At 41.9% G+C, this 24,756-nt stretch overlaps 1 protein-coding gene across 1 annotated transcript in view; it reads left to right on the plus strand.

Moving 5' to 3' along the window:
* Nucleotides 1-17,323: 17,323 nt before the first annotated feature.
* Nucleotides 17,324-24,756, plus strand: part of IL12RB2 (interleukin 12 receptor subunit beta 2) — a 62,405-nt gene continuing 54,972 nt past the window's right edge. The window contains exons 1-4 of the mRNA XM_070405343.1: nucleotides 17,324-17,399; nucleotides 19,564-19,854; nucleotides 22,880-22,994; nucleotides 23,899-24,083. Of these exons, the coding sequence (XP_070261444.1) occupies nucleotides 17,324-17,399; nucleotides 19,564-19,854; nucleotides 22,880-22,994; nucleotides 23,899-24,083 (667 nt within the window). The remainder of the gene's footprint in view (nucleotides 17,400-19,563; nucleotides 19,855-22,879; nucleotides 22,995-23,898; nucleotides 24,084-24,756) is intronic.

The following is a 24,756-nucleotide window of genomic DNA, read 5'->3' on the forward strand; positions in this document are numbered from 1 at the left end:
AATTTAAATTTTTTTATTGATTTCAGAGAGGAATTAAGAGGGAAAGAGAGATAGAAACATCAATGATGAGAGAGAATCATTGACTGGCTGCCTCCTGCACAACCCCACTGGGGATCAAGCCCGCAACCCAGGCATGTGCCCTTGACTTGAATCGAACCTGGGACCTTCAGTCCACAGGCCAACACTCTATCCACCAAGCCAAACCGGCTAGGGCAATAAAATAAAATTTTAAAAAACTTTTAAGAATGAAACTTCTGTAAAGTGAAGTAGCAAAGATGAATAATTAATCTTAGATTCTGATCTCCTTATTATAAGTAAAAGGTTAAAATGTATGTAAAAACCTTCTTACCAAGCTTAACGGGGGCCAACATTGGTCTGATGTCCTAAGTCACTATGTGGGCAACCACCTCTTAGTATTTATTCTGACAAATGACTCAGTTGTTCACAGCACAGTGTGAGTAAGTATTTTCAGGACTGTTGGTATCAGCAATGAACCAAAATAGACATTTAAAGGAATGGAAAAGTATCAGAAATGGAAACTGAACTAATATTTCCTAGAAAAGTCTTTGTCACTGTCACTGTGGTTTTCACTTACTTGAGCTTTTGATTTGCAAGTACGTACGTTCATCTGCTATAGCTGTACAGATGGCCATCTCACACCCATCGACCTAACAACAACCATCCTAACAATCCTAGGTTGATATTTGGGTTTGTATGTTTGAAGTTCTTGCTTCATCAGGCATTCTCTACTGTCTAGGTCTTGTTCTCAGAAAATATAGAGGCAAGATTTTTCTCCTCTCCAGCTAGATAGGCAACTACTGACAACAGCCATGAATTGACTAGGATAACTACCCAGATATTAAAAGGAGGAGGAGGAATATGCATAACCCACAGACACAGACAATAGGGTGGTGAAGGCCTGATGTGGGGGAGGGAGGACAGGCTAGAAGAGGTCAATGGGGGAAACAACAGGAAATAGGTAATACTTTCAACAATAAAGATTTTTTTTTAAGTTAAAAAAAAAGGAGGAAGAGAAGGGAGAGAAAGGGAGAAGGAAAACAGAAAGGTCTCTACAGATTCCATAGGTGAAGGCCACCTACTTGCTAAGGAAAACTATATATAATTTTCAAACTACATTTTAAATACCCTTTTGAAAGTTTTAAAGATTTAACATCACCTATAACTTTGGTTGACCAGTGAGATCTCTCCAGAACGTCAATTCATCTCAGTAAATATTTATTGAGCGCCTGTCGTGTGCCACTCACTGTGCCAGGTGCTGGAGATAAGGGATCAAACAAGACAGATGTGTCCCTTACATTCATCCAACTTATGATATAGAGAGAATCACTATTACCAATAACTATTAGCACAGGTCTTATCTTGATTTTAAGCCTTAATTGGATAATATACTCATAGATTTAGAAGATGATAATTTCTCTAAAACTGTTTATGTAAGCCTTGGCCGGTGTGGCCCAGTTGGTTGGGCATTATCACAGGCACCAACAGGTTGCCGGTTTATTTCTGGTCAGGGCACATGCCCAGATTGCGGGTTCGATCCCTATAAGGGGGCATGCAGGAGGCAGCCAATTGATGTTTCTCCCTCTCCCTTCCTCCCTCTCTAAAAGCCCGGCTGGTGTGGCTCAATGGTTGAGCAATGACCTATGAACCAGGAGGTCACAGGTTTGATTCCTGGTCAGAGCACATGCCCGGGTTGCAGGCTCGATCCCCAGTAGGAGGCGTGCAGGAGGCAGCCGGTTCATGGTTCTCTCTTATCATGGATGTTTCTATCTCTTTCCCTCTCTCTTCCTCTGAAATCAATGAAAATATATTTAAAAATAAAATGAAATAAAAGTCAATTTTAAAAGCTTAAAAAAGAAAAAAAGAATTGTCCTTCAAAAAAATATTTATGTAAGATTGGTCATCTTCTGATGTATTTGCATCTAAGAAAAAGAAGATAATAAAGAAGGCTGTCATTGTTGCCTTTATCTTATTGCATTCTCATAATGAGTTTTGCTTGCTTTACAATCAGATTCAGTCCAATATCTCTCATCTGTTCCCCTAGAGAAAATGGCTCAGGTGCATTTGGAACACTGTCTTGTGTCTGAATTAGCAATTTTCTAAGATGCTGCAATAAAAGTTAATAGACCAGCGGTCTTTAAACATTTTAGATTGTGCATTCTTTCAGAAAAAAAGGGACTTGAGAATACATCCTAATATATGTTCAGTTGTGTTTTCATTTACTTATAAATTTTACATACACAAATAAATGTTTTGCAAATAGATATTGTAAAATATACACAAAAAATAAGTTAAATTTGAAAATTAAATGGAGAACAATATAGTTTTGAAATAACTATTAACAAAATAAAAGCCTTCCTTCTCACTAAAAATTATTGAAAAATAAGCTAATCCATAAATTATACAAGCTAATTATTAATATTTGGTTACCATAATTTTATTATTACTGATATTGATTAGTTGTCATTTTAAACTAATCAAAAGCTGTTGCATTTTCATTTTTTTTTTAACAAATGAGTTAAGAATTCACTGAACTACTCATTTGAAAAAAGATAGCAAATTGTTTCCAAGGTTTTTAAAGCATTTTTTTTTTTTTGGTATATGACAAACTTACATAATTTTTAGCAAGCCATTCCCCCGCCCCTCCACCACCACTAATGGCAGTATTTTGAACATTTTTTTCAAATGTTCTCTTTATTGCATGTTCTCACTCAGTGTTAAAATGTTAACATTACCTCGAAAAGACAAAGAAGTCTGAGATTTTTATTTTATTTTATTTTTTAAGGAAAATCTATTAGGTAATATACTACTGCAAGACAGCTATCATTACAGAAAATATTTTTAAAATGAGAATATTTGCTCTTTTGTAAAAGATAAATAAAAAATAACTCACTTCTAATTAAGATTACTCCCTCCCCCCAATATGTTGTATTGATTTGAGAGAGAGATAGGAAAGGAGAGTGATAGAGAGATAGAAACACCCATCAGCTGCCTCCTGCATGCCCCACACTGGGGATCAAGCCTGTAACCCAGGCATGTGCCCTGACCGGGAACTGAACTGGTGACCTCTTGGTTCATGGGTCACACCAGCTGGGCTAAATTATTCTTTTAACTTTGTTGCAACTGATTTTCACAATCATTCATCATTTTACTACACAGTAATGTTAAAATTTGGCAATTTATAAAATTCATTTTTATCAAGTTGTCCACATAAATAAATTGCTGAAGTATCCTATATAATAAAGAGCTAATATGCAAATGATCATCACACCCTCATGCCCTAGTGCCAGGGCCGGGGGATTTTGTGGGTCTCGTGGTGCACACAGGTGGGCGGGGACTTGACTCTGGGTCCCGTGGCACGCCCCAGACTCTGACAGGAGGGAGATTTTCATGTACATTTTACTAATTTTCTTTCATCCCTGACACTTCTATTATAGAGAAAGGGAAAATAGCAATATTAAAATATTTCCTCTAATTCCCTTTTAATGTGCATGAATTTCGTGCATTGGGCCACTAGTATAAACTAAAATGTCACAATGTCATAAAAGCAATCTATGCATTGTCAATTCTAAAATGTACATTTTAAAAATTTTAGCATCTTATGTCTACTACCAAAATATGGTAAGGTAGTTGGCTCTAAGCATGCTCAGCAAACCTAGATTGGTTTTAATGGACTGAAAAAATATCCCAGAGAAATTAGTGGGACATTCTTTTAAGAATTGCTGCCTTATTAACACTCTTACATCATTGAGGTTGATATTGGGTAAAACAAGGAAGTGATGGGAAACACTGAAATCTGAATATCTAAAGACTATTTTAACAATTTTTTCTTATACATAGTTTCCTTTTTCTTTCTTGAACGAATAAGGATGGCTAATAAACATATATGCTTAAATAAATCTAAAAGAAATACTTCAATAAATAAAATTGTAATTAAAATATTCTAAGTGATAAGAAAGCATTGTCATAGTTTATGTGACAGATCTTTTTTTTAAAAATATGTTTTATTGATTTTTTTTACAGAGAGGAAGGGAGAGGGACAGAGAGTTAGAAACATCGATGAGAGAGAATCATCGATCAGCTGCCTCCAGCACACCCCCCACTGGGGATGTGCCCGCAACCAAGGCACATGCCCTTGACCGGAATCGAACCTGGGACCCTTCAGTCCGCAGGCCAACGCTCTATCCACTGAGCCAAACTGGCCAGGGCTGTGACAGATCTTTTAGTTTCTTACTGGTACGTAAAAAAAAAAAAGGACGTCTTACACTAGTAGTTGAAGAATTCCTAGATTCAGTGCAATATTGTCAGAAGTAAGGGCGCCGCTGTCACCCCCACTGCATTTTGTGCAATTGCCCCTCTTCCCCCAGAATCCCACTGACAACACAGAACATGGGCCCATTTGGGGTGGGTGTCATAACATCGAGTAAATGTTCACTTCTTCCTTATACTTCAGAAAGCAAACACAAACGCAAGTCCTGCTATTTCCTTCCCACCCTGCCCTGCACACGGCCCACTCAGGAGACCAGGGCCCTGGGGTGTGGTAAGAACGGGGCGCTCCGGGCTGCACAGAGGAAGAGCATCTCAGGAAAGTTCTCTAATCAGACCGTCAACCAAGTGCCACTTCTCTGCGGCTGTGAAAACCCACAGCATGACTGTGTCGCGCTCACCCCGTCGGTGCAGAATTCACCGCGCCAACTCATCCTGGCTCGGGCTCCTGAGACGGGCTGTACCCCCGCGTTTACAGAGGGGAAACGGAGGGGTGGAGAGAGAACTTCCTTGCTCGGGACCTCAGAGGCACAGCCACGGTGGCGGGAGGGGTCCCTGGCCCGCTTTGTCCGCCCGCTGCGCGGAAACCTCAGGCGCTGGCGCAGGGCGTCAGGGCTGAAGGCGGCAGCGCCGTCCTTCCGTCCGCGTCGCCGTCTGCGCACCTCGGCCCCTGCGCGCGGGCGCCACCCCGGGGTCTCCAGGCGGCGCGGCGGGCGCGGGGCCCAGGGGGCGCTGAGGCCGGGACTCCCCGAGCGCCCTCGGCAGGCGCAACACGTGCGACCCAGAGCGCGGGGAGCACCCGGACCGTGCTGGCCGCATGGTGAGTGACCAGGGGCTCAGGTGGGGCAGGGGACGGAACCCAGGGATACAGGCGAGCTGGGTGGGTAAGTGCCCAAGCTCCAGTGCTGGCTTCTCGCGGGGCTTGGGTGGTGGCCTCTCCTCAAGGTCCTCATTCTCAGGGCGCTGGTGTTCCTTGAGGGTGCTGGGTGGGCTTTGGCTAGGTGGAGGGGAGTGCGCGCTCACACCGAGCCCAGCCAGACACAGGATCACAGGTTCCTGAGAAAGGGGGGCGGGGGGGGGGGCATCTGGAAAAGGGCAGAGGGCACCCCTCAGGGTCCAGCCCAGGTCTAGGCCCACGGGCGTGACTCGGGGCTTGAAAATGGACTTTCTATGAGATACTGAGGATCATACTTAGTCTTGCGTGGGGGCGATTGCCCCCTTTCCGGCAGCGCTTTCCTGTGGCCTCTCAGGTACAGTGGCTGGCCAGTTCCTAGCACAGTGCTCTGGGGTGAGCAGACTGTCTGGCCAGCCTGTTTTCTCATCTGTGAAATGTCTCTTTCAGAGGCCCTTGTCACCTGATTGAAGGACACTAAATATAAGCACTGTAAGAGATTAAGGTCTTATATATTAAGGTCTAGATATAGGTCTTACGATAGTAGCCCCAAAACAACTTTATACCCTGGTATGTCTAAAGAACAGGGTGAAATTAGTCCTTGAAAGAAAGGAGGGAGGGGAGGGGAGAAAACTAGATAATTGTTACAATCCTTAGGTGTATATCCGGTGTCGATAAAATCTTTGTTGAGCACCTACTATGTAGCCAGCACATTGTTATCCCATATAACTGTTTAAAAACCCAGTGAGTGGTTATTAGTATTCCCATTTTACCAATGTGGACACTTAGGCACTTTCTCAGAGATAGTGTTACACGTTACTGGCTCTAAATTCTGTGCTCCTTGCCTTTTCACACCTCAGGCTTAAGGTTATAGCCACCTCCTCTTGGGCAAACAAACATCAGATTCTTATTTCCCTATAACAGGTGTCCTATTTCTCTGTCCCACAGATAACTGAAAAGACCTTAGTGTTCAAGAGCGGTCACTCTCCTCCCCATTTTAGTGTGAAATCCTCAATTCTAGATTTAAACCCTCGATTTTGCAGACCTTCGGATTTAAAGAACAAAATTTCCGGTCCATATGTCATATGTGAGAATTAACACCCTGTTAACTTTAAAATGCTTTTAATCAAGATTTTCTTGTAATTAATAGGTTATTTTGTTATTAATTCACTGTTATTTTTAACAAATGTTAGCAAATAGGCTATGTTGGAAAAAATACTGTAGTAATTTCATCGACATAAATAAATATTACATATCTACAACTATAATCTACATATTTAAATCCAAGAGCCACCATGCATAAACAATGTTGAGCAAGTGATTAGCAAGTGATCACACTCTATCACACTCCATAACGGGCTCTGTCATGTCCCGTGGCATGACTTTCTGCAGCAGTTTTAACGCGTGTGGAGGTGGTGTTCCACTGCACCAGGTGTGAGCATTTGTTTACTCAAGATGATTGGTATGCATGTGTTTACCAGACTAATCAATCTAAATTAAAAACTGCAGTAATACATATAGAAAACTTCTCTGTGAAATTAAACTTTTCATACATTCTTCATTTTAATTACACAAACGTGTCTACATAAGTAAAAACAGGTAAACTAATTTGTCAATTTTTAACACATGCATTCGGAAAACCTACTTTATTATATAATGAACTTTTGGCTTAAACGGATGCCCCCTACCCAAATTAGCTGTTATATCGAGGTTTTCCTGGATTATCACTTCATTAGTCGCAAAAGTCTCTGCAAGAGTTTGCAACATTCTTTTATCTTTTGTCATGTTTCTTGAATGTCCCGATGTTTACATAAGATGGTAAATTCCCGAATGTTGGTAAGCTCTTAATCTTTTTTTGTATGAGAATGAGTTCTAGTGTGAAAAAAATTCTAAAGCACATGTAAAATTTTTATAGGGAAAGACTCCTCTAAGTACAGTAGTAGATGTTGCACTCATTTTTTTAGTACTACACCTGGATTCTTTAGCCAATTACTTGTTATCTTTGTAATTACACTCACTGTGGTGCTCTCAGCTTCTATATATAAATTTGTGCAAACTAACTTGTAAAGAAAGCCAAGTCCTTCCACCCCCACAAAAGAAAGCCAAATCCCAAAGAAGCCTTGTCCAATTTCCTTTGGCTCTTCTTCTTTTTTATATATATTTTATCTTGGTCACAGATTTCTCCACCTGTACAATAGAAATGCCAGTGGACACTTTATGCAGAAGACCAAGTAGTAACAACTCAGTTATGTGCTCTGAATTGTGATAATTTGATAAGTAAATGCTTATAAAAGATTAAGATTAGAATCTTAATTTACTTTTTTTTGTGTGATGTCCAGAAGAAAAGGGAAACATTAAGTAAAATGTTAGTCAGAGATGCTGAGGCATGGGGTTGTTAGTGTAGAAACTTCAGTTGAATTCTTAGTTTATTTAAGAAACTTGAGGAACACTGCAGGATGCAATCATTAGTTTTAGTCCCCACCCCATCTCCACATGTGCCTCCAGTTACTTGAAGATAATTGTGAAGTTCCTAGAAAATTCCCAAAACAAAGTAATTGAAATGTGCTTTAATATCTTTAATGTCTCATAGCACTTTATGAAAAGACTCAGGGGTTGATGTTATAAACTGGCAAGACCCAAGGTTAAATCCCCACCCCCATGCCATGGTCCACAATTAGAGACTTCAAGATTGAGGATGTCCAATGAGAAACCTTCCAATAAACTCAGGATGAAACGTTAGTGAAGGAGATTTAATTCTCACAATAAATGTTGATTGTCATTTTTCAAACAGGAAAAAAGGCTTTGAAATGTGAAATCACTTGTGATGGTGATAGAGGTAGAAGTGGAGGACCCAGAATGGCACGCAGGTTTTCTAGCCCCAAACATCATGCTCTTTCCAGTTCATCACCCTTCCCAGTAGAAAATGGCTTATTTTATTTACTAGAGGCCCGGTGCAGGAAATTCGTGCACAAGTGCGGTCCCAAGGCCTGGCTGGTGATCGAAGCGGGAGCATCTGGTGTGGAAGGGCAGCTCCTAGCTGACCTCTGGGCCCTGGGCAGCACCTGGGCCCCCGAGTTCCTGAGTGCCCCCCTGCACCTGAGTCATCAGGCCCCTGCCGGGCTCCCTCAGCGCCTGGGAGCCGGGCAGCAGCCCACCCCCCGCCCCCTTCCCTGCTGCCGCCACTGGTCGCTGTCTGCTGGGTGATCAGCAGGGGCAATTGGGCCCTGTTTGCACCTGCCTTGGCCTGGCACCACCTGCTCACCTGCTGCAGTCTCGCTCTCATCAGGGCCCATCAGGGCTGGCAGCGCCTCCACTACCACCCACTGCCAGCACCGCGTTGCTGACGCCTGCCATGTTCCGTGCTGCCCCCTGGTAGTCAGCGCATGCCATAGCAAGCGGTCAAACTCCCAGTTGAGGGGACAATTTGCATATTAGGCTTTTATTATATCGGATAGCTCTAGAAGACTGCAGAGGGGGGGAAATAGAGAAGGTTGGATTGTTAAAACTTAATTGAACAAGTGTGGTGAATAGTGTAGGCTTGTGGAGCTATTCTAAGAATGAAAAGACAAAATGTAGCAAATAACATTAGTTAATTTTAAAGCACCTTCTTTCTTCAAGACTCCACCCATGTTGTCTGCCTTTCTTTCTTTCTTTCTTTCTTTCTTTCTTTCTTTCTTTCTTTCTTTCTTTCTTTCTCTCTCTCTCTCTCTCTCTCTCTCTCTCTCTTCTTACTTTCTTTCTTTCTTTCTCTCTTTCTCTCTCTCTCTTTCTTTCTTTCTTCAATTTATAAGGCAGTTCACAGTACAAATGATTCAGGGATTAAGGCTGGATAAGATTCCCTAATGCATTTTAAAATTTACTTGTTTACACACAACATTTGGGGAGCCTGTCCAGTGTGATATATCTGAAATGGAAATAAAGACAAGTGAACTGGTAGAAAAAACAAGAGAAAAGAAAGGAGAAAAATGTAAGAGTATCTTTGTTAAGAAAAATAATAAAGGGGTCATAAAGAGGGAAAGAAGAAAACTTTGTGACTAAAATTAAAAAAAAAAAGTACCAAAACTTCAGAAGTCTCTTGAATTTGGGTAAGAGAGGAAAATTTCTATACATGGTAAAATTAGGACTACATGGGAACAATTCAAGAGCCTCAGTAGCTGCATAAGAAAGGAAAACAGGGGTGTGTCCAATTCGGCTCATGTAAAGGGTGTTGAGACTATTGGGTAAAAAAGCAGAGAGGATTGATGTGTTACTTTTTCTTCCCCTTCAAGACATCTAACTTGGTACGAAGGGGCTGATTTGATTGGGGACTGACAGGCCAGCATTTGTTTATGTTATAGCTTGTTAGGTTTTTCTCCAAAAACCTCAGAAAGAGAGAAGAGACAGTGCTTCATTCAGGAGACTGTTCTTTTTCATGACATAGATCATGAGAAGTCATGGAGCAGAGGTTGGCTCCAATGCTAGGCTGCAAGTTAGCTCCTTGGCGGACCTGATTTTCCTTTTCCATTCTCATAGCAGAATGGATCATTAGAGACACTTACATCTTGTATATGCATGGGGTTTTGTTGTTTCATCCTCTTTTGAGGGCGGTGGGTATCAGAAATAATGATTCAAGCTTCTGAAGATCACAAGCATTAGGCATTATAAGTGCTTTACTAGATGTACCGGTATCATGAATACCATGTTTGTAATGTGTATGGTGCCTGGGACATAGAGATCAACAAACCGTAGCATTACTTGTAGTATTATGCTGCTACTGTTGCTACTGATCAGAAACTCGAACATGTTGGATCAGAAGTAATATTGGATTAGAAATCCGGAGAACTGTGATCTGATCTGGATTCTGCTATTAGTGTGACCATTGGCAAACTCCTTCTTTTCTCTAGACCTCAGTTTGTCTCTCTGTAAAATGGGGAAGGTAGAAGAGATGAGCTCCAAAGTGTTGTCTGTATACTGATCTGGCACCGGTAAGCCATGCCTATAAGTAGCTTTCCTAGAAGGGAAGGATTTTGGACCCTGCCTCATTGAGTCAACTGGGTAATGAACAGCATACATTTGTAAGACGTCCAACCTTGATGTAGGTTCAGGGTTGTTCTGCAGTGGCCCAGACTCGAGTTGGGTGGGGAAGGGGGCAGCAGGCACATGGCATTTACTAGCAAACCTTTGAGCTTCCTTCTTCCTCTGACTTATTAAATTATCTGATGGTCAGTGTTCGAATAAAGAGTGCCTAACATAATTTTTTACTTAGTCTAACAGAACATACAATTCCTGTACATTGAAAGTACTCTCCGTGGATAGAGCATCGGCCTGTGGACTGAAGGGTCCTGGTTTGATTCCGGTCAAGAACATGTACCTGGGTTGCAGGTTTGATCCCTGGCCCTGTTCAGCGCGCATGTAGGAGGCAACCAATCGATGTGTATCTCTCACATCGATGTTTCTCTCTGTGTGTCTCTCCCCTTCCCTTCCACTTTCTCTAAAAATCAGTGAAAAAATATCAAAACAAAACAAAACAAGGTAATAAGTGACTTTAAAAAGAAATGCAAAAACAAGATACAGAAGGGAAAATGAAAACTAGCCTGAGAGTGGTGCTACTTGGTGTTAGTTACTCTTATGGTCCAAGACACTATAAGACAATATCATGTTAACCTTCCGAAAAACTTTGTCTAGGTACCTGGTGTATGAATGAGGAAATGGTACTCTATGGCTCAGAAGGCAAAGTGGAACTGAGATCGGCTAGCCTTTCTCTTTTCCACCATACCATGCTGCCCCCGGAACTTAATATGGTGCTACAGAAGAAAAGCAGAGTAGAAAGTGTTTCTCTGCCTGTGAACGTATCACCTGTGGTAAGGGTTTTTCCTAAACTAGTAAAATAAGATTTTGAAGTCGTTGCCTATTTTTTACTTCTTCCTGGAGCAGTGGAGGAAGAGACTCACCGAGAGACAGTCGTTGCCTCTGCCACCTGCCAGTAGCTCTGTGTCTGGCTAGTCCCCGCCCCCCTCACTGAGACATTGTTTTCTCTGTCTGGGAACTGTCACAACTGGAGTGATGAGTCAGTGACACAGCACACTCTTTCTTTTTCTGATTCAATGTAGAGTTGTAGTTTTAATACGGACCCTCCAGGCAGGCTGTGTGAAGGATGTTTACAGTAGATATGGGGTTTCATTTTATTGGAAGATACCTCATTTACTTGAAGGTCTTTGGGTTTCTGAGTTTCTTATAAAGGGAGAAGGTGTTTTACCTTGTATTCAGAGAAAATGATCAAGTTTGTGTCTGGACTATGTAAACTGAATTTGATCCTCTGTTTTGCCTATTTCATATATACAAGGTATCCCCAAAATGTATACACTACTAAAAGCTGATAGCTCAATTGATGTTCCTTTCTTTTCAGATTTAACCCATTGGAATTTATAATTATTCAAAGTGTATATACAATTTGGGGGATACCCTACATACATATTTTATATATATATATATATATATATATACACATATATATATATATATACATATATATACACACACATATATATATACACACACACACACATTTTAAAAATTCTTATACCATCCAGTTAAATAATTTAATATTGAATATTTTACTATTTGGAGAATGTTACAGCTTCATAAATTGCAATGCGCATTGGAAGATACCCCGTAGATACCCTTTGCAGTTAGGAAGCAGAAACCTGTTTAATCCTATGTATCTGTCCATTCTAGTTCAAGTCATAATTTCCTTTATGGAGAATATTTCAAATTTTAATGATGCAAGTAAAGTAACTATAATAAACAAAAACTTATTAATGACATCAGCCACAATGTAGCAGAATAAGATTTAATGTAGTTTTAATTACATAAAACTAAACTATAAGTAAACTAGTAGCCCTGCGCACAAATCTGTGCGCCAGTAGCTCTCTGCAGGGCCTGGCTGCTCCATGCCCGCTGCCTAGAGGCTCTCTGCAACACAGAAGCCCATCTACGGCTGGACGCGGAATGCTTGCCTTGTCGCCGCAGCGATGAAGCAAGCATTCCGCCAGGCCCCTCACGCTGCCTGCTCTCAGCAGCCGCCCCCCCGGGACTGGGGGACTCCAGTGAGGCTAAGAGAACTGGGCACTGCCATCTTGTGGCTATGGGCGCTGCCATCTTTGTGACAGAGTGGCGGTTAATTTGCATATTACCCTTTTATTAGATAGGATTAGATAAACACAGAAAAGTTTCATTCAGTTCAGCACATGCCTACTATGTGCCACAGATTGTGGCTTCTGCCCATGAGGAGCTTGCAAGCAAATGGAGGAGACAGGTAGATACCTAAATAAGTTAGTTCTACTTAAGGCAGGTGCTAAGATAAGAGGATGCAAGATGCTATGAAGATACTAGTAGGAGGCTTCTGTCCGACCTGAAGACTTAAGTAAAGCTTCCAAAGATCTGACAACTTCTTTCCATCTCTGCCGCTATAACAGTGGTCCACACCACCATCATTTCCTACCCGGGTCTCTGCAATTGCTTCCTAACTGGTCTGCTTGCTTCCACTCTGGCCCCCATACAAGGGGCCAAGACTAGTTTTTTGTTTTGGTTTTTGTTTGTTTGTTTGTTTTGTGTATGTGCATTTAATGTAATTCATATCTTCTATCACCCCCAATTAAAACCCAGTTAAATGTATAAATGGAACTTCTAATTAAACACCAGTGGTTTCCCATAGGGTTGAGGGTAAAATGCATGCTCCCCTCCATAGCAAACAAGCCCATGATAGATTTAGCTCCTGCCTTCTCCAGTTCACTTCATACCAATCTCCCATAGTCACTTTCCCTAGCCACTGTGACCTTATTTCAGTGCTTCATCCACAGCAAGCTTGTTCCTCTGCCTCTGGCTCCGCAGTCACCATTTTCTCTGTCAGGAAAATTCTTCCCGAGCCTTCACTTGGCCTACCCCACTCTCAGCTCCAGCTTCACCTGCTAGAAACACCTCATTGACCAGCTTCTCTTCTCCCCAGGCTCTCTCTCCCTTTAGCCTCGTGTTCTTTCTTCTGTCATTATCTGAATTTGTGATTTATCTCTTTGTCTTCTACCTCTCTACTCCAGGATGTTGGTTCCAATGAGAGCCAAAACTCTCTGTCTTCCTCTCCACTCTGTCCCAAACTCCTGGCACATAGAAACTTAATACATATTTGTTGAATGAATGACTGAATAAAAGGTGTCTGGGATAAATGAGTAAGACTCAGCCAGTCTAAGAACAGTGGAAAAGTAGCAGAAGGATGAGTTGGCATGAGCTGTGCAGTTCAGTCTCATTAGAGAGCTGAATGTCAGCAGAGAGGGGTGGTCAGCACGTGGCTGGTGGTAGACAGGAATTAGCTTGCAGAGGCCATTGTAAGCCATGTACTTGTACTTTATGGTTTAGAGAGAGGGACACTGTCAGATTTCTATTTGGATCAGTGTTTCTCAAACATTTTTAATGAAGGCCCAGAAGAACTACATTTTATATTATCTGCACATTGAGATCTATCCCTAGACTTCAGAAGCCACCATATTTCTTGGCTCTGGCCCCCTTTCTCCATCTTCAGAGCCAGCAGAGGTGGGGAGAGTACTTCTTGCATTGAAGCTCTCTGCCTCCCGCCTCAACTTTTATGAATTGATGCTCTTAGACTGAGCCCATTTGGCCACCTCCTGGTCCTTAATTTTAAAGACATCTCCGCCGAAGCCAGTTTGGCTCAGTGGATAGAGCATCGGCCTGCGGAATGAAAGGTCCCAGGTTCGATTCTGGTCAGGGGCATGTGCCTGGGTTGCGGGCACAATCCCCAGTGGGAGGTGTGCAGGAGGCAGCTGATTGATGTTTCTCTCTCATCAATGTTTCTAGCTCTCTGTCTCTCTCCCTTCCTCTCTGCAAAAAATCAATAAAATATATTAAAAAAAAAAGACATCTCCAAAATCCCTTTGTCATGTAACCTAATATATTCATGGGGCCTGGGAATTAGGGCAATGGTCGGCAAACTCATTAGTCAACAGAGCCAAATATCAACAGTACAACGATTGAAATTTCTTTTGAGAGCCAAATTTTTTAAACTTAAATTATATAGGTAGGTACATTGTTATTAACTTAAGTAGGGTACTCCTAAGCTGGCCTTTGCTAAAAACATCCTCAATCTGAGGGGTTGACCTCAGCGAACGTACCCCCACTTCTAATGCCACTTCTTCAAAATAGACTCGCCCAGGCCGAAAACCAACTTCTGCGCATGGGCCACGAAGTTTCAATCGCACTGTACATGCGTGCCTGCACATGGTATTTTGTGGAAGAGCCACACTTAAGGGGCCAAAGAGCCGCATGTGGCTCGCGAGCCAAGGTTTGCTGACTACTGGATTAGGGCATAGACATATTTTGTGGACCATTATTCTGCCTGCCATAGGAATGTTTAGGGAGTTTTCTATAGTTTATATCCCTTGTCCCTCCCTCCTTTCCTCCCTCCCTCCTTCCTTTTCTCCCTCCCTCCCTGCTTTCTTTCAGGAACCATTTATTGAGTAATCTTTCCCAATGCTAAGTGCTGGCATACAGCAGTGAGCAAGACAGTTAATGTTTCTGCTCTCATGGTGGCTTAAATTCAAACAAGTAATTACAAACAAGTAATGAAGTAAATAAACAAGGTGGTTATAGATTGTACCATGAAGGCAATGAGTAGAAAGTAGCTAGCTGGGCAAGACCACTTTGGCTAGGTGGTCAGGGAGGGGCTCTCTGAGGAAGTGACACATGAGATGAGATCTGAAGAATGTAAGTCAGTCAGCCACTGAGAACAAGGGAAAGAAACTTCTAGCAGAGGAAATGGAAAGTGCAGAGTCCCCTGGGCAGCAAAAGGCATGTCTTGTTTAACGAACAGTCAGAAGGTCAGTGTGAATGGAGCAGAGTGAGCAGAGCAAAAACGTAAAGCAAATGCTGGTGACAAGGCGGGGAGAGGTGAGGCCATGCAGTGGCTGAGAGATCCTGTGTGTGGTAAGGACTTTGAATTTTATTCTAAAGCATGGAGGACCCATTCAAGGGTTTTAAAAAGTGGTGGTGTAAGAGGTAACAGAATCTGATTTATGTGTTTATTTTATCTTATTTTTTATTATTTATTTTTTATTTCTTTTCTGATTTATGTTTTTAAAAGGTAGTCAGCTATGTGAAAATGACTTAGAAAGGGGCAAGATGACCTATGGATGAGGACAGTGGGTGGGGAGTGAGGGAGGAGGGTGGGGTGGGAACTGGGTGGAGGGGAGTTATGGGGGGAAAAAGAGGAACAAATGTAATAATCTGAACAATAAAGATTTAATTAATAAAAAAATAAAGGGGCAAGATGGAGTTGAGAGATACTTTAAGGGGCTACTTCAGTCATCTGTGGGAGAGATGACAGTGGTTGGGATTAGAGTGAGGATGGTAGAAAAGGAGAGAAGTGAATGATCTGTGATATACTTTGGAGGTAAAATTGATAAGACTTAGTAATGGTTTGGTTGTAAGGGATGAAAAAGAGAATGGAATCAAGGATGACTTCTAGGTTTTTGAGCAACTTAGGGATAAAAATGTTATTCACTGAGATGGAAAAGGCTGGGGGAAGAACCAGTTTGGAGAAGGGAGCATGTTAATATTGAGTAGTCTGCTGGACATCCAGGAAGTGATTCCAAGGAGACAGACATGTGAGACTGGAGCTCAGGGAGAAGTAGAGTTGAAGATACGCATCTCAGAGCCCTAACCAGTTTGGCTCAGTGGATAGAGCATTGGCCTGCAGACTCAAGGGTCCCAGGTTCGATTCTGGTCAAGGGCATGTCCCTTGGTTGCGGGCACATCCCTAGTAGGGAGTGTGTAGGAGGCAGCTGATTGATGTTTCTTTCTCATCTATGTTTCTAACTCTCTATCCCTCTCCCTTCCTCTCTGTAAAAAATCAATAAAATATATTTTTTAAAAAAGATACGCATCTCAGAGTTGTTAGCATACAGATGATATCTAGAGCCAGGTGATCAGATGAGATCTCCCGGGAGAAAGTAGAAATGGAGAAAAAATAATGCATTAGGTGAGCTGAGATCTTCCAAGAATTAAATGTCAGGAGGAGACAGAATTGCAACCAGCAAAGACTATAGAAAAGATAGTGATATTATTTGGGGCTACCCTGAGTGTGATAGGCGTTAAAGGAGCAAGTAGGCATAGGGAAGCCCATTAGGGCAAGACTGTTGTGTCTAGCAGTTAACACTGTGGCTGGCATCATTGAATGAAGAAGTGAATTTTTCTGAGGCTCTATAGCATGCTCTGGCACGTTTCTAGGTATGGGGATAAGAAGTGAACATTTGGAATGGCTGTTTCCCAGTGGCCTGACATCAGGGAACTTTCCATCTTACTTTGTGAAAGCCCACTTTTAATAGAATTTAGATAATTTGCTAATGACTAGTAGAGCCATTCCTTAGATTTACATTTGGAAACAATCAGAAATCGCCAGCTTGCATTTTCCAAACCATTCAAGATGAAAATACTCTGTAAAATAGTAATATATGAACAAACAAACACACAAGTAAAATTGAACTTTTATAGAAAACCTCAACAACCCTCTTTAGAACCCGTTGACTTTTTTTCCTACTGTCAAAGAGATCAATCTTTTACAAAGTTCCAGGCTGTGTGTGTGTGCGGGGGGGGGGGGGGTGTGCAGGGACGGGGGAGTGGGCATTATGAGCTACTTTTAATCTCTTACTTCCAGAAGTAGGTGACTAGGTCAGAAATTCTCATTAGTCTTGGAATTTCACACTGTTGTGTTTGACTGTGATGAGGCAACATGTTTGGAAGAAAAAAAATGTGTAGGATTGAGGCTTAGAAAGTTAAATGACTTGCCAATAGTCTCAAAGTATTTACACCCAGTTCTAAAGGACTCCAAAAGCCATGGCTCTTCTCCCACCCTTTGCTGACCCCAAGAAACTTAAATGACGTGGGGGTTAGAGATGACTAAGATTTTTCAATTTACTAGTTTTAAAGATACACTTCATTATTTAAAAAATAACAAGCAAAATCTTAACAATATGGAGAAAATTAAAGGGGCATTTTAAGCACTTCTAAATGATGTTGGTTCTGGTATTTTTTTAATGTGTTTAACATGAATGAATCCTTCTTTTACAGGAAAAATATAGAGGTATATTCCAGAGGTGACAGTTCATGGCACATATAGTTAGAGCATGCTATTTGGCACTTATTTTTGTCATCATGTCGCCATTGGTTCAAGCAACAATAGGTAAGATATTTCTGTAATCTATTTGTGGAAGGATTTGTGGTTTAAATTCTCAGTTACAGATTAAAAATATGCACTTGTGGTAAATGTTCTGGTAGTTGGTCTTTTGTAATCAATCTACCATGTAAGTGGATAATCTGGTTCTATGTATGTAACTAACATGTATTTTATTTAATTTGTACTAATGATTAAAAGTTCAGTGATAACATTTCCTCTTGAAAATGGCTAGGTAGCCAAGCTCAGCATCATGAACGAATGTTTTACATTATAATGTACGAGAGGCCCAGTACACGAAATTCGTGCATGGGGTGGGAGATCCCTCAGCCTGGCCTGCACCCTCTCCAATCCAGGACCCTTTGGGGGATGTCTGACTGCTTGTTTAGGCCCGATCCCTGCAGGATCGGGCCTAAACCGGCAATGGGACATCCATCTCACAATCTGGGACCACTGGCAGCTCCTAACTGCTCACCTGCCTGTTTGCCTGATTGCTCCTAATCACTCTGCCTGCCTGCCTGATCACCCCTAACCACTCTGCATGCCTGCCTGATGCTCCTAACTGCTCTCCTGCCTGCCTGATTGGCCCTAATCGCCTCTGCCTGCCTGATCACCCCTAACTACCTCTGCCTACCTGCCTGATTGCCCCTAACCTCTCTGCCTGCCTACCTGCTCACCCCTAACCACCTTTGCATGCCTGCCTGATCACCCCTATTTGTTCCCCTGCCGGCCTGATGACCCCTAACTGCTCTCCTGCCTGTTTGATCTCCCCTAACTGCCTCTGCCTGCCTGCCTGCCTGCCTGATCACTCCTAACTGCTCTCCCCTGCTGGCCTGATCACCTCTAACTGCCTCTGCCCTGGCCCCCATCACCATGACTTTGTCTGGAAGGACATCCGGAAGATGTCTGGAATCTATTAGTATAGATTCTAAAAGGGTATTTATGGTTGAAGTCAGCTATTTTTTAAAAGTGGTGGCTGGCATTTTCTTTGCTTCTTTCTATTGGGAGCTTATTTTTTACTTTCTGGCCTATTAGGATCAAAGAATATCAAACAAGCAGAAAACAAACATAACTAAGATAAGAGAAAGATGTAGTTTTAGTTTTGAAAATAGAAGTGAGAACTTTTTATTTTAAAAGAATTTTCAGTACTTCATTTATTTGATTTAAATAACATGTTTTTTACATCAATTTCTATTTATGGTAGTTGACCCAAGAAATCTTACAATTACCTCCCCTTCCAAAAATAAAAACATAAAAAAATAAAAGACTTTCAGTGAATATTTTATATCACATCTAAAAATTCAGGGTGAATCTATAATTCTGAGGGTTTTTTTTTTTTAAATTGGCAATTACTAAGTACCACCAAAAACTGTTAATTCTGAATAGTTGTCATATTTATTTATACAAAAACTTCAGTAATAAGAATGACCTCTCTTTTAAATAAGAGTTTAATGTGGTAACTGACATATAGTAAATAATATGGAGGACTCTTTTTTTCATATTGGCTGTATTGGGTAATGGTTCATCTAGCCCAAGGTCTTACATCTTGAAGGAATATCAAAATATGGCATGGTAAGACCTAATTTCTATCTTTGTTGCCAACTACAAATACACCAGAGCCCCTGAATATTTTCTGTTATAAAATAATGTTATAGATTACACATACTTTATACCACTAATATAATAAAAGAGGGAACTATTCCAAAATCTGTCCCTAAAGTTTGTAATAGCCTTTTAAAATTGTCTCTTTTTGGAATGAGTATTTAAGTAAGCATCATAAATCATAAATGGGAATGGAAACAAATGTGATTTATTCTGGGAAGTACTTTTTAGTAGTCTGGTGAATAATTTACATACAGAGAGACTGGCTTTTCCTGGAACTGTGTTCTTGAATGTTCTTCCAACCCTGTTTTCTCACCACTTTCCTATTTATAGTTCTGGTTCTAATATTACTGTTTTGAGAGGAATGCGTGTTTTAATTCAGTTAGACTTTAATATGGTGGCCTTCTGTTCTCGTTGTGCATCACCAATACAGCCGGAGCAATGGAGGTTATTTATATTTCCAGGATTTGGTGGGGTTCATTTTGCCCTGCATTTGGGGAATTAATGAACCCTCCGTTTTGGAATGGGTTGCTTATATGCCAACGAAAGTATTGCGTTTTGTGTCTCACAGCAGATGTGTGCAAGAGAGGAGATGTGACTGTGGAGCCTTCCCGTGTCCTTCCACTTGGATCTGCTGTCAATATTTCATGCTCTTTAAAGCCCAAGCAAGGCTGCTCTCCATATTCCAATTTTAACAGGTTAAGCCTCTACAAGTTTCATCAAAAAATAAAGTTCCAGCATGGCCACTCCCTCAGTTCGCAGGTCTCAGGTCTTCCTCTGGGCTCAACAGTGTTTGTCTGCAAACTGGCCTGCGGCAGTAGTGAGGAGATCCAGATATGTGGGGCAGAGATCTCAGTTGGTGGTGAGCATTCCATTCTGAATTCCTAAAAATTGGTGATCGTTTGGTATTTGTCCTGTGTTAAGCAGAAAGCCCAGTATAGGACTGTGTTCTTTCTTCTCCCACCATGTGGACATATTTTATCTTGGTAGTAACATGAGCACCTCAATGTGAGAAGTCCAGAAATCTATGAAATTGGGGTCTCATTTCGTAAGGCTCTATTTCCTCTCTCTCTTCTTCCTTCTCTCCGTCCCTCTCCTCCCTCCCCTTTTTGGCCATTAACACCATTTACCTGTTGTCCTTGGACGCCAATGTCAGGAAAATGGATCTCTGCAATCTTCATGCCTTCTTGACTTTGAGAATTTGTTCAAAACTACAACCTCCTAAAAAGAAGAAAGAGATGTCTCTTTGGACTTAAGCAGTCCAGGCTGCCTACCCAAAGCTGAACACTTCTCCTCTCTCTAACTTTATGTACAAAAAATAGTTCTTCCATCCATAGTCACTCCTGACCACTGATCATCATACTTAGCAGAGGTTAAAAGAAAACTATCATTATATTTATCTTTTCTTGAAAATTGCCTAGGGTAAACCTGACATGCTAACACTCCCTAGGTGGGGGGAGAGTTGTATAGTTCCAGGGAAGCGAGAGTAAGGGAGCCAGGAAGGTAGCAAAGCAAACACAAGGTGGTTAAGTTACTGAGCTGGTCACAGAGGCATCAGAAAATACAGTTGGTTGCTTGGTCACTAGGAACATCCCCAGAAAGAACATATGGAAATGCAATGACAGGAGAAAGAGAGAAGAATTTAACTGTCTGCCTTTGGTCAGAGCATCAACTGCCCCTTACTGCTGGCTTACACAGTGGATCCCTCCAGGCAGCTGCTGGGAATAAGAGCTGAGATGTCACAGTTGGCATCTGTAGCATGAGCCACAGTGCACAGAGTGAGCCAGCAGAAGACCTGCCTGCAGCTTTCAGTCTGCAGCCTGCAGCCTTAAAGGCCCAGCCAGACAAACCCGTGAGCATACATGGGTCCTGAGAGATCCCGTGGTGCTTTGTGCCCCTGTGGTTCCAGGGAAGGTCTAGAGTAGCAGGTGAGAGGCATGAAGAGAGTAGGAGCAATTGCTACAGCAGGCTGACCAAATGCAAGGACAGGGTCCCTGTCATAAAAACAGTGATGTAGAACTCAATAAGGCTCTTTCCTGCAAAGGTGAAGCCTCTTCTCTGTGACCTATAAGGATATGGTTGGTGCCAGGCAATCTTCCTGGAGGGTCACCAGAAGCATTGAGAGGAACACCAAGCAATGGCCAAACAAATCACTGGGGGACAAAGAGACATAAACTAGGTCCAGTACTCCTCTTTCAGTTCAGAGTCTCCTGTCCCCACCCTTATGGATCATGTGCTCTCAGCTCTGACAGCCTGTGGTGTCATAAGAGGAGCCTGGGCTTTGAATTCCAACCCTGCCACCAGCAATGTACCCTTCGACAATTTCAATTCTCTGAGCCTCAGTTTCTCCCTCTGCATTATGGAGATACTAACACCTATCTCATAAGATGGTTTCAGATATTAGATGGTACCTTGTATGCAAAGTGCTTCATCTAGTACCAGGCACATAGGAGGTACATAGGTCATGAGTGCGGAGATTGCACATCTGTCCAGTTTTACTCTCTTCTTTCCCTTAAGAGAAAGAATAAGCATTGGTTATAGACAAAATGAAAATTTTTCTAAAAAACGCCAATGGTCCTCACCTCCCTTGTCTTCAGAACTCCTGAATTTTTCACCCAGGTTATTTGCCATCTTACAGACTGACATTGCATATTTGTATTAGACATTCCCAGCTCTGTGATGTCAGTTCCAGGAGTCCACAGTGCTGCTGTGTTGTTGTTTTTTCTTTTTGGTGGCCTAACAATGGCCTTGGAAGTCGGTATTCTTGTCGTTATCCTTAGCCATTTTGTTCCATTTCCTATCTTTGCTCAGATAAATTGGAGTGCTGCAACTCCTTTTCATGTTTTGCTTTTTCCATCCACAGTATGCGTTTGTGACAGTCTGCAGCAGCAGCGGATCTAGGGAGGTGGGGAGGAGATCTGTCAGGTGCAGCTCAGTTGGGTGGTGCTGCCTGCCTGCCGGAATGTTGCTTGTGCAACGCGCTCAAGGCGTAACCACACCATGAAATGGCTGCTCTTTGAGCAAGTTTAACACCTTTGAGGTCAAGGACTGACTGGAAGCAACACCTTTTTCTGAATAAAGCTAGTCATTCCAGGAAAAGACACAGTGAATGTTGGTTTCACCCAGTGTAGTAAGAGTAACCCTACCTAGTGAGAGAGTAAGCAGCCTAGCCCATGGAAACTACTCAGTGTCTATTTAAATCATTAATGTATAAATGTCCATAAAGTATGTACTCCAAGTAAAGCTGTAGAAATTAGATTTAGATGGTACAGCTCAGAAGGACATGAGTAGGGTCAATGGATAGAAATGTCTTGGCAGTACATTTCAGGTTCAACGGAGAAAAAGAGCCCCCGATGTTTAAAGATTTGTAATATTAAGTGGACTTTATTCTGGAAAGGTAAACTCATCGTCACTGGGGCCATGGAGGCAGCATTGGGTATTCACCTGCCAGGGAGAATAGTAAAATGTGGTGAAAGGCTTGGACATAAGTCAGCCACTCCTAGGCTGGAGCCCTGCTTCTGCCACTTCATAGATTTGTAATCTTTGGCAAGATACTTAACCTCTAAGTCTTAGTTTCCTCTTCAATAAAGTGAGGATAATAATAGTATGTACATAATGTAGCTGCGGTGACGTCTACTTGAGAAAAACCGTACATAAAACACTTAGCATAGGACTTGGCATATAGTAAGTGTTTGCTATTGTTAGTAGAAGAAATTCATGCCTCGGAGGCAAACTTGAATTTGATGGGATCTAACATAGCTACCAGCTTGTCTGGGATGGGACATATAGAGAAAGTATTGTTATCTTGTTGACAAATAATAACAATGTGATTGAATTATCACTTGTGTGGCATTTCAAATGTATGGCTTTGCTCTTTATTTTTAAAGTTGTTCCAGAACAGCCTCAAAACTTATCATGCACACAGAAGGGAGAACGTGGGACTGTGGCCTGCACCTGGGACAGAGGACGAGACACCCACCTACCTACTGCGTATACTTTACAGTGAGTGAGAGACTGTTCTTGCAGGTTTTTGTGGGTCTCTGTATGACATTTAGAAGTACCTAATAGTTCTAGTTTAACCAGTGAGAAGAAGCAATAGACAGCTCTAGATCATTAGACGTTTTTTTTAAAAAATGCTAGCGTTCATAAATTAAAACTGGTTCAATTCATCTAAAGTGTGGGAACTGATGCATGGGTCTGAGGTCTAACTCAGAGTTCTCTTCAGGGCATCCAAGGCCAATTTTTTGCACGTTCTTCCCTGCTCTAGGAGGGTTAAACTGGCTGCTTTATATACCTTTTCTCACAGACTCTTGTGGTCATGATATATAAATAGACTCTTCCTTGTGGAGCTTTCCATTAGCCTGGGAGAGTTTCTTTTCGAAGCACCTTTGCCTGACGTGCACGAGCGTACGCAGAGAGAGTCTGGGAGTTTCTGTTTCTTGCAGTTGATTCCATAATCCCATCCAAAGATCCCGCTGGGTTGCACTGTGCCTAAGTGAGCAGCAGATGGGGAAAGGAAGTGGGCCCCAAGGTTCTGGTCTGTACTAGAAACTGGCACTTCTGTGCAGTAAATGCCAAGGTGGACCATGGATCCTTTGGATCTGACCTAAGGAACCAAGACATCAAGAAAGGGTTTGGGAAATTCAGGCAGTGTAGGGATGCTTACTCATCTCTATGAATGTCAAAAAAAACAAACTCAGTCCTACTAAAGAAAGGGAGAGGGGGAAGTATGATCCTATTTATGACCATAGAATATAAACATTTCCATAGTGTACCCTCTAGTAATAAGACTGACCCTAAAAATATGTCTAGAATTTTAAATATTTGAAAGTTTCGTTCTTTTGTGTTAAAAGGGGGAAGTAGCACATAACGTATCCTGCTAAACACAGATGTCTCTTAATCACAGGTTAAATGGACCAAAAAATTTAACTTGGCAGAAGACATGTAATGATTATTACTGTGACCATTTGGACCTTGGAATCAACCTAACCCTGGAATCACCTGAATCAAGTTATACAGCCAGGGTTACTACCATCAGTGATCTTGGAAATGCTTCTTCATTTCCATCCACATTCACATTCTTGGACATAGGTACATTTTATTTCACTTTTTGTAGGTGTCATACATTGGCACATGAACATTATTTCAAAAATCACTTGAATATCCTATATGTGATTGTTTCAAAAGAGGCAGTGGTTGATGGAAAGTGACCAACAAGCATAGGCATAGGATAAACATTACTTTGATGCAGGTAAAAGGGTGCATGATCCTGGAGCTATATAGAGATGGTTGTATAAAAGTCAACATTATTCTCTATATTGGACAAACAGGAGCCCCTGGTTTCAATCCCACGAAGGCACCAGCTGCCAGTAATACTATCTGTCTGAGAGAGGGTCCTGTGAGGTTATCTCAAGAAGCTCAGTGTAGGCCATTCTTGGTAGAGATGTCTTTTTACCCCCATGGCTGTTCCACTCTTCTGAGTTAGGCTACATGTAGGCCTGCTGGTCTGGAGCAGCTGGCGCAAACTAAAAATAAAATGGATCAAGGTTTATGTGCACCTCGCTCTGTGAGTACTTACCTCTGCTCCTCTCAGCGTGGTTGCTAGAATGAGCCAGTCCCAGCACATTTCTGAGCAAATATAATTGGCCCAGGTGAATCAAAGACCAGTCCCAGGCATTCCCAGATTCTGCCCATCCCAGGTAGAACTGGGTTTCTGGCCTGCCTGAAGTCCCAGCCTCACACTATGTGTTTCTCTTCTCTCTTC

The sequence above is a fragment of the Myotis yumanensis genome, unplaced genomic scaffold (assembly GCF_028538775.1).
Source record: "Myotis yumanensis isolate MYYU_CA2020_CCGP unplaced genomic scaffold, mMyoYum1.0.hap1 SCAF_2, whole genome shotgun sequence".
Lineage (NCBI taxonomy): Eukaryota > Metazoa > Chordata > Mammalia > Chiroptera > Vespertilionidae > Myotis > Myotis yumanensis.